The sequence below is a fragment of the Triticum urartu genome, chromosome 7A (assembly GCF_056163025.1).
Source record: "Triticum urartu cultivar PI428250 chromosome 7A, HENAU_Tu73, whole genome shotgun sequence".
NCBI classification, from domain to species: Eukaryota; Viridiplantae; Streptophyta; class Magnoliopsida; order Poales; family Poaceae; genus Triticum; species Triticum urartu.
Window position 1 is genome coordinate 36,954,062 of NC_141879.1, and position 9,783 is coordinate 36,963,844.

Genomic DNA, 9,783 nt, shown 5'->3' on the forward strand with positions numbered 1-9,783 from the left:
CCACTACAGTGTTTCATGACACTACAGTGCATTCGAGACGCTACAGTGTGCAAATGGGCCAACCAAGTCGGGTTGCTCTGTGTGCTAGAAAGAAAACTGGCGCTGCGACCATCCTTGTACGGCTCCCCGAATCTTTGATCTCTCACAGAATAAAAATTCAAGCCTCGATTTCGGAGTCCATTCAAGCACTCCTACCACACTCTGAAACTGAAACTCATTTCACTTCCAGGGAGCTGGTAGTGGGCTAGCGCAGAAAACATGTGGTCTAGTAACGCTGACACTGTGCATGTGATTTTTCTTATGTTTTTGAAATACTAATTAATATATTATGAAAAATAATTTAGTTATTTTTTAAAAATGTTCATTCCATTTAGAAAATGTATATACAACCTAAAAAATGTCCGCTCTACATTTTGGAAATGTTTGTACCATTCGAAAAAATGCATGTGACATTTCAGAAATTGTTCAATCATTTCAAAAAGATGTACGTGCATTTTTTTTAATATTATACTTTGTAGAGAAAATATGCAATTAAAAAATGTTTCAGACCATTAAAAAATGTGTGTTCCATTTAGAAAATGTTCATGTGTTTCAAACAAAGTTTTTGTTACATTTGAAAAAACTTTATCCAATGAACACAATTTTTTGCATAGGTTAAAAAATATTTCGTATCATACAAAAAATGTTTTAACATGTCCTAAAAAATGTTTTAACACGTAATTCCCGCAAAAAAAATGTTTCACATGTACTAAAAAATGTTAAAAAAATATTTGAACTTTTTTATCATGAATTCAGAAATATTCTAGATGTACATGCCAAATGTCCAATGTATGACAAATGCAGACATCAAAACATTTAATACAGAAATATTAATTTTGTTCTTAATTTTTTACACATGTATAAAAAAATATTTTTGGTGTATAAGAAAAATGTAAAAATGTGTATGGAAGATTTAGACATGTGTTTGAAAAAGAAAAAAAAAGAAAAAACAAAGAAAATCAGTGAAAATGCCAGTAAAACCCCCGAAAATAATAATGTTGTGAAAACCATGAAAAAAGATAGACACCACAGTATCAACCTAGTCTAAATATCGTTGCCTTTTGGAAAGCTTTAATAGAAATTGATATGCAGTACATATAGCTCATCTGTTGCATGATGACTAATGTGCTTCTCGGTTGCTTGGTATGGGCCGAATAAAACCCAGCTTCGGCCGTGCCTATGTATCGCTTATAACGAGATGTGGGTGCGTCGATATCTTACCTTCAGCGAGTCTGGCTTCAGACTCGCTCAAGGGGCAAGCATGCTGGGACGGAGCATGAGCGCGGGAGGCTTCGGCCTCTTCTCCCTGTTTTTTTTTATGTTTTATGTTTTCTTTTTGTACTTTTGTTTATACTTTAAAATATTGTAAATATATATTGTACAAAAAAACACTCTTCAAAAAACATTTGCAAAAATGTTGAACAAGTATTTTAAAAATATTGAACAAGTATTTAAAAATAATAGAACAAATATTTGAAAATATTAAACAACTATTTGAAAAAATGTTGATCATGTATATAAAAATGTTGAACAAGTATTTGAAAAATGGAAAAAATGTTGAACAAGTATGTGAAAAAAACGATGATCATGTATATAAAAATGTTGAAGAAGATTTGAAAAATGTTGAACAAGTATATAAAAACGTAGAATGAAAAACAAAAAGAAATAAAAAACCAAAAAATGAAAACCGGAAAAGAGTCAAAATTAACCAAAGGAAAAATAAAATGAAAAAAACAAGTAAAAACGCGAAGAAGAAAAAGAAACAAAATAAAACGAAAAAAACAAACAAACGGAGAAAACCCAGCTTGAGTCGTTTCAAGTAGGAGAAAAAGGGAAATAAACCGGAGCGTGTCGCCTCAAGTATAGCACCCATACATTTCATCAAGGTATCATACACTGTCATAGTCCCACCCCGCGCTCCTTTTTCTTTGTAATATTCATTGTTTTACATTCGTTCCAATGGGTGGGCTGGTAACTGTAGATTTTGATGCGAGTGTAAGCTTCTGTCTCGCTTAAAGTAAGAAATAGCTCTTGTGAGTGTGAGATGGGCCGGCCTTGGCGTGCGCGAGGCCACATGCCACAGCCTAATTTCTTTCTGTTTTTTGTTTTTATTTTAAATTTTGTTTATACTCCCACATAGTCAAAATACATATTACAAAAAACACTTTACATAGAACATTTAAAAATATTAGTTAAGAATTTGAAAAATATCAAATGTGTATAGAAAAAAATGTTTCTCATGTATATGGAAATAGATAGTAAAAAAATAGAATACATGCCAGTTCGGCAGCTGCCCAGCTTCCATCTTCGCTGAATCCACGTGCGAAGCTGAGCCGAATAGTCCGGCTCCACGAAGCTAGCTTCCCCGATCTCGTGCACGTCTTAGTGTAGAAACGCTGATCTAGTGTTTTGGGGATCTCAGGAATCACAAAAAAGTGGAGTTTAGGTTGTTTACGAAGAGTTGCCTTCGCAAAGTGAAAGGAAATGTTTTGTATGAGGGAAGAAAAGAAATGAGCCTCTCTGCCAGGCCAGAAATGAGCTAAATGGGCTAGTAGGCTAGCAGCTTGGGAATCTGAGAGTTCTGTCATCGAACGATTTTCTTGATCCGTGATTTCGCCGGGAAGCTGGAAGCTAAATCTGTGAGCCGAATTTGAGGATTTCTTTTCGTTGGGCAGTTGCCTGTCTTGTTGTTCGACTGCCTGCTGTCATTGGCACTGCGTACGTTGCCTGGTGCCTGGTCTAGGCAGTGTCTGTGGACCTAGGAGGAGATGGGCAGCGTTTAGTCTAGCGCGGGAGAAGCGCCGGCTAACTAGCGCATGTCCTGTTCTACAGTTTTTTCCTTTTCTTATTTGATTAATTTTATTCATATTTTCTAAATTGGAAAATTTTTACTTCAATTTTTTTTTAAATCATCACATGTTTGAAAAATGTTCATACACAGTACAAAATGTACAGGAAACTTTTAAGATCTTGATAGCACTAAAAATGGTTGTCAAATGAAAAACAATGTTCACTCGTTTCGAAAATATATTTGTGTTACTAAAAATGTTTGTGACATGTTAAAAAATATTCACTCATTCCAAAAATATGTTCATCACATTTTTATAGATGTTCACATAATTTGTAAAAATTCTCATATACTAATATATAACATGTTTCATATCATTCAAATAATATCGGTGACATTTAAAAAATTCATCCATTTTAAAAATGTTCCTGACATTTTAAAAATGTCAATAGAACGTAAAATTGTTATTTTGTTTGTATAAAAAAACCACACCGTTCACACATATTCAATATGTATTTGAAAATGTATAACATTTATTCAACAATATATATTCAAATGTATATTTGAAAAAATGGTCAACATGTATTTATACAATATTCAACGTGTATTAAATAGATGTTACACGTGTATAGAAAAATGTACCCCGTGTAGTAAAAAAAGTCAACATATATTTAAAAGAAAAGAAAAAGGAAACAAAAACGATGCAGAAAAAGAACACGTAGAAACATAAAAAAGAAAAACTACACGAAAGGTCCTAAAACCGATTCGAACCAATACATAGAACATTTCCAAAACCACTTGAGGGTGCTACTGGTCACTCTGAGGAGGTATCGTAGGCGGGATTTGTTGTTGGTGCACCACCGGCCCTGTGGCCCCGCTCATGCTCCCACCTCCATCGGCACCGTTCCACATGCCAAAATGCATCGCGATGGCGCTCACAGAGCTGGCGGGGTACACATAATCGGTGCTGGGCACGACCAGCTTCATGTATGCGCGCTCTAACACAGAGGATGCAGGTTGCTTGAAGCGGGCTTTGCCCAGTTTGCGTTCGAAACGGCCATGGACGACACCTTGCAGGCCACGGATGACGCAACAACGCCTGCCGCTATTGCGGCCTCCATAGTTGACGCATCCGGACCCGCGCACGCACTGGCCGCATGCCTGACCGAGGGAGGAGGAAGACAAGAAGGAGCGGCGCGTGGGGCGGGCCTGCTGCGGTGTCCTTCTGCGCTCTAGAGCGCCTCGATCTAGCCATATTGTAGGAGTGGCCGTACAGCTAGCTAGGGTACATTCTGGAGCTGCAATGACGATCAAAGCTGATCCCGTAGCTTGAGCTTAATTTGTCAGCACGTGAGATATTTTGGCGGTCAATCGTTGTAATGATCTAAGTTAGATATATATATGTCTATACAATCGATTTTAACTTCTTTTCATACGTGCGTATGTGTGAATTTCAAATTTTACATTGACATATTGAAGAACTATGAGTTTTTTCCCCAAATTTGATGAGCATGAAAACAGAGGCGTTCAGCAACAGGACAAAATTCACGATATTTTGTGGATCATTTGTGGCATCGTGACCGAGCCGCGGAAGCAGGGAATGCCTGTGATATTCTACAAAAAACCAGGGGCGTCCATGCCATAGCCAACACCACCGGTGCCTCTATAGTATAGACGCCTCTGTTATTTGCCTTACTCCGTTTTGAAGCCGACGCCCCTATTTATCTACACCTGTAAGGGGGTTTCTACTAGTATGAATATACAAGCATGCAGCCTCAGAGCATCTTCAACAGGTGCTCAAAAATTGGGTTGCGCGCTAAAATCTGGGTTTTTGGGCGCCGGACAGCTCCAACAGAAGTTGTAAAACAGTGCACGCGCAAAAAAGAGTTGGGCGCGCGCTGAAAAGCGCTATTAAAAGCTGCAAATTTGAGGTGCCGGATTGCGCATGCTTCACAATTTACACTGCGTGTTTTTTTGGGCACGCGTTTTTGGACATCTGCTAAAGCAATGTTGGGTCTGCCTCACTAAAAGTGCTACAGTGGCGCGCTAAAACTATTTCAGGGAGCAAAATTTTTGTGCACCTGCTGGAGATGCTATTTTACTAAAAAAAATCAGCCACATGAAAGACGTTGCACTCGCATATGCGAGGGCCAATGCTAGTTTTATTAAAAATACATTAATGATATTACAACTTTATTTCCATTCATTAGCATGTAGACCATGCCAAAACTTGAGACAACATGTGCTGTTGAACAATGGGATTACAACATGACACTATGTTAAAATCTGCTTCCTTATTTGACAATGGAATTAAATACACACTTGCCTTGTAATGAAACAAGATACAAATATCTGTCGCAAGAAATGCATTGTACCATACGTAGTTATATCTTCAGTTTTCCCAGAACGACTTCTTTCCCTTAAGAAAAATGAGTGTAATGTGCCACAATGTAGTCCTTGACCTTCACTTTTCTGTATAAGGCTGGTCTCTTCTCATTGACCAGTTGAGCCGATGGCTCGATTTCTTTCTCAGGATCAATAGAGTAGTCTAGAACCACCGATATCCTCTCTTTCTTTGCGTTTGTCATGACCCTATGCACAGGGCTCTTAAAGATCCCATTGCTCATTATCTGTGTCACAAAAGTTTTAAGTCCGTCAGTCCAAAAGCTTAAATTTTTTATGGCGAAAGCTCATAATCTTAAACAATTCATATTTCATGCATGGTCCCCGGCATGTAACTTTGATCATTGTATTTTATATTAAAAGGGTAGAAAAGATTAATAATTTTGTTAGGCTATAAAATAAATCTTGAACAACGCAAACGATGATGTCTTTACCGGGTAGGACTAAGCCACCGTTTATACGTACTACCTCTTTTCCTAAATATATATGGAGGCTAGATTCAATATACCGAAAAATATATACATTGGTAATGTGAAAATAAATTAGTATTAAATTTGCTATGAACAATACTATTACACACGATATAATTATGTTTCAGCAGGTTTACCTCCATTTGATCTCCCATAATCATCAGTAGTGTGTGAGGTACCATAGGTACATCCCACCAGACCCCATCTCTGAGAACTTGCAGGCCACCAACGCTGTCATCAACCATGAGGACAGCAACAACGGTTCCATCAGAGTGGGGCGTGAGGCCGAACACGAGCTCCGGCCTCGGACACACCGGGTAGTAACTGCATCGAGCGTTAGTGAAAGGCTTCTCCACAAGCTGGTCCACGAAGTAGTCGTTGTCGTCAAGCTCCAGCAGCTTCGCCATTGCTCGGAGCAGATTGTCCTTCACTGCCCCACATTTCTTCGTGAACTCGTGCAGAACATCCCTGCGATACAACAACATATGCACAGATGATCCTTCAATAAATCCTCACTCGAGCCAGGTAAGTTGTGAAGAGATGGCTCTGTGAGGTCGGTCACCTGAAGCTTTCGGGATGGGCTGGCCAGAGGGCAATGCGCCGCTCGCCCTCGGGCTCCACCTTGAGGTAGAGACGGTCAGTCCAGTCCAGGGTCTGGTCCGGCGAGGACACCTGGTCGTTCCCATACCCCTCGTAGTTCCCGTACCCCTCGTACTGATCATCTCCGATCAGGTTGCTTTGCCTCTGCTTCTCTTCAAGCGGCTGCCGGAAAAACTCCCTGCATGCGGCCATCATGCCGTCCATCACGGCCGCGTCTACGCCGTGGTTACTGATCTGCAGGAACATTAATTCGTATGAAAGCGACATGGATATCCATGCTTGTTCATTCTCGAAAATGCTGGAGTACTACCGAGAAACCGACTGCAGCCGATAGGGTTGTTACTTACCAGGAAGAGGCCCCAGGAATCGATAGCTGACCGGAGCTTCGCCGCCTCATCGGCAGCGCCGCCGTCCTGCTTGGAAAGGAGGCGGAGGTTGATAACAGGGACCGGCGCTACGGCCGTCGTGGCGAGCTGCTGGTCCTGGTGCCCGCGCACGACGTACCGGGTGGGCACGTCGGGCGTCCGGAGGGCGCAGGCCAGCTTTTGCACACAGCAGTTCTCCATAGGTGCACCTGCACTGCCAAACAAAAAGAATCTGAAATGTAGTCTCACTCCATTTTAGATGTCCGGCCCATTCATATACCGCAAGAGACATGCCCTAAATTTTTCCCTAAAGAAATGATCTCAATAGGTAAAACGAGAATACTTTTTTCTTGTTCTATCTTTGTTCAGTGATAAGCACTGTTGTGACTACTATGGTGATAAGGCTGCACTACAATCACGTAGTACTACTATGTTGCAAGCGCAGCAGTATGGAGATCTGGTGGTTTTGTGAGGACCGAGGAGCTAGGTATGATTTGCACACGGTTTTACTTTTCGAAAAGGAGGAAATGCCCCTGGCCTTTGCATCGATTCATTTGCAAACTGCTGTGACTTGCGAGGAAACGTTAAAGCTCATGGATTTTCTCAGCTAGCTCATGCATGGTACAAATGGGAAAAGTATGAAAATCATGGACGGTGAATTGCGAGACAATATTACCTTCGATCAGTTGGAGTGATCAGAGATGGATTTTCGATCAATTCCGTGGGCCACAACTTGTTGCGCTATAACTAGTAGTAGTATTTTGCAGCTAAAGTGTGTAAGTGCCAGAGAACAAAGCGTCGTTTATATAGACTAATTGAGTAGTGGCATGTAACACGTTGGCTGAGCCCGATTTCGGTCGGCCGTGCATGGCTGGATCGGGATGGCAGTGCCTAAACCTACACGTAAGCAAGTGGGACTCATGTTGGCCAAGCTTGATTTCGGCCAGCCATGCATGGCGGGATAGGGATGCTTAGCTGGGTTAATCTAATTGGAAGAGATTAGAGTGAGGGGTCCACACCCCTGAAATTCAAGGGCGGTGGAGAGTTTAGCAAGGAATATTATGTAAAGGGCCCGTGAGTTTAATATTATTGGAGTCCTAAACCTATATCTTTACTACTAAACGGGAGTTGGTGATCACGTCTGTTAGTGAAGCCTCTCTACCCCACGCCCTGCATTAACTCAATCAAATCATATAAAATCTTATCCGGAAAAAGGTAGTCAAAATAAATCTTATCCACAAAAATAATAATCAAATCAAATCTTATCCAAAAAAATTAAATTAAATCTTTTGCAGTGCTCCTGTTGGTGGGTGCACTATAATTACATTAACTCAATCAAATTATTCTTACTATATGTGGGACATGCGCGATCTGATATATGCCGGACATGATTGATGTTGAATCATAAATATGCCCCCCTTGCAACACATAGGCAATTAGTTGGTATTATTAGGACAACAGAAAACCAATGACTGAGATTCACCATTGCCTTGTAAAAACATATAAATGGTTGAGATTGCAATATGGACCCATGGCATGATCTCACGTTGGCTGAGCCCCATTACGACCAACCATGCGTGGCTGCATCGGGATGGGAATCGTAAACCTATATGTAAGCAAGAAGGAATCACGTTGTCTAAGCCTGACGGTTGGATCAGGAAGGGATTCCTAAACCTATGTATGTAAATTACATTTTTTGATTTTTAACCGTTATAATTAAATTCAATGGAGTATTTTTTGTAGCATAAGTAGACGAAGGTGATGACTTATTTGGTTATAATATATTAATAGAAGATTCATGGCATGTGGCGCCAGTTGGTAGTGTGATAATTTGACATGTGTGTGCACACGTGATTTCAGCATTTGAGGATTGGTGTGTCCGCCTGTTTCTCTTTTCGATGGGACCAAACCAGCTTACACTTCAAAGAGCCACAGGAAGCAGCCGAGTGAACAGGACAACAAACAAGTCGGTTTTCTTTTTCTTTTTGAGAACACCATATAGCTTTATTGCAAATATTCAGAGGATGCAAACGTACTATAGGTGGATTGGATGTGAGCCAAAGATGGCGTCCACTCTCAAGGGGTGTTGCGGCTTTAACAAGATTATTATGAGCTTCAACATTGCATGACCTATGTTTATGACTCAGGGAGACCTCTTGGAGCATGGCTAGCTTTGCCTGGAATTCTTTTTCCATGACTCCGTAAGCACATGGGTTCATCTCCCTCAAATTTCCTACCACTTGGACGAACTCGGTACCTGTATCTGGACTTCCAAGATGTATTGAGATCAAAGGCAAAGGGCAAGGCCTCGCTGCAAGCAATGGCTTCCAAAGTTTCCGGACCAGTAAGTCCCTCACAAACAAGCGCTGAGGGTCCAGGGTGAAGTCCCGTTTCATCTCGACAAACAGCACTGACTGCTCCTCTTCTTATCATTATCAATCCCTCCATCAACACTGATCTTGATGTTTCCGTCTTTCCGACGGCCGGAGCCGTCCATACTAGCTGGAACCTTCTCCCCTGGCAAGGTCTCAAGGTCAGCGATAACACCAAAACTGGTAGGCGCACCAGTAGACATCTAGCCCAAACGGCGGCACACTAATAAACGATAGGTAGAGACATGTACAAGTCGGCAATAACACGTGATTTGCCCTACCTGTAGCACTTGAGAGCTACTTGAACAGAAAAGGAAACGCGCCTGTGTTGTGTTGTGTGATTTGATTTGCCATCTAAACAGGCAGGTCAGGCCAAAGCATGGGCACCGTGGTGGTCTCGAACGCCGACATACCCTATGCGGCACAGGAAAACACGTAGATCGCGTGCGCTCCTCGGACCATGCAATCCGGCCGCGCGCGCTCTGTTGGATTGAAGCCCACCGCGCGCGTCCGCCTGTGTCCGTCTCACGCGTGCGTCCTTATCCTCTCACGCCCACCGCGCGCTCAAGTCCCTCTTCCTTATCCCCTCGCGGCGGTCAGGAAACGTGTTTTCCATGCGATAATGGTTCTTTCAGCGACGATTCTGCATAGTACACCGAGCAGCGACATCCGCGAGTACATCGCCCATGCAGCGTATGGGCAACGGGACCCCACTTTTCGTTAGGCACCACGTTGATTGTGGCGGG

At 41.7% G+C, this 9,783-nt stretch overlaps 1 protein-coding gene across 1 annotated transcript; it reads right to left on the reverse strand.

Moving 5' to 3' along the window:
* Positions 1-4,947: 4,947 nt before the first annotated feature.
* Positions 4,948-7,476, reverse strand: LOC125522057 (jasmonate-induced oxygenase 4). Its single transcript, XM_048687129.2, has 5 exons — positions 7,342-7,476; positions 6,648-6,874; positions 6,263-6,534; positions 5,838-6,168; positions 4,948-5,457 (listed from the first exon to the last, which is right to left on the reverse strand). Exons 2-5 carry the CDS (start codon positions 6,864-6,866, stop codon positions 5,248-5,250), a joined length of 1,032 nt encoding a protein of 343 aa, XP_048543086.2. The 5' UTR covers positions 6,867-6,874; positions 7,342-7,476; the 3' UTR covers positions 4,948-5,247.
* Positions 7,477-9,783: the final 2,307 nt, after the last annotated feature.

Bases quoted from the DNA above. Each gene is read 5' to 3' on its own strand.
- LOC125522057 (XM_048687129.2), bottom strand. From the start codon at position 6,866: ATGGAGAACTGCTGTGTGCAAAAGCTGGCCTGCGCCCTCCGGACGCCC. The intron at 6,535-6,647 runs GTAAGTAACAAC...ATGTTCCTGCAG, and splicing joins ATTCCTGGGGCCTCTTCCTG to ATCAGTAACCACGGCGTAGA. The intron at 5,458-5,837 runs GTAAACCTGCTG...TTTGTGACACAG, and splicing joins TTATGGGAGATCAAATGGAG to ATAATGAGCAATGGGATCTT.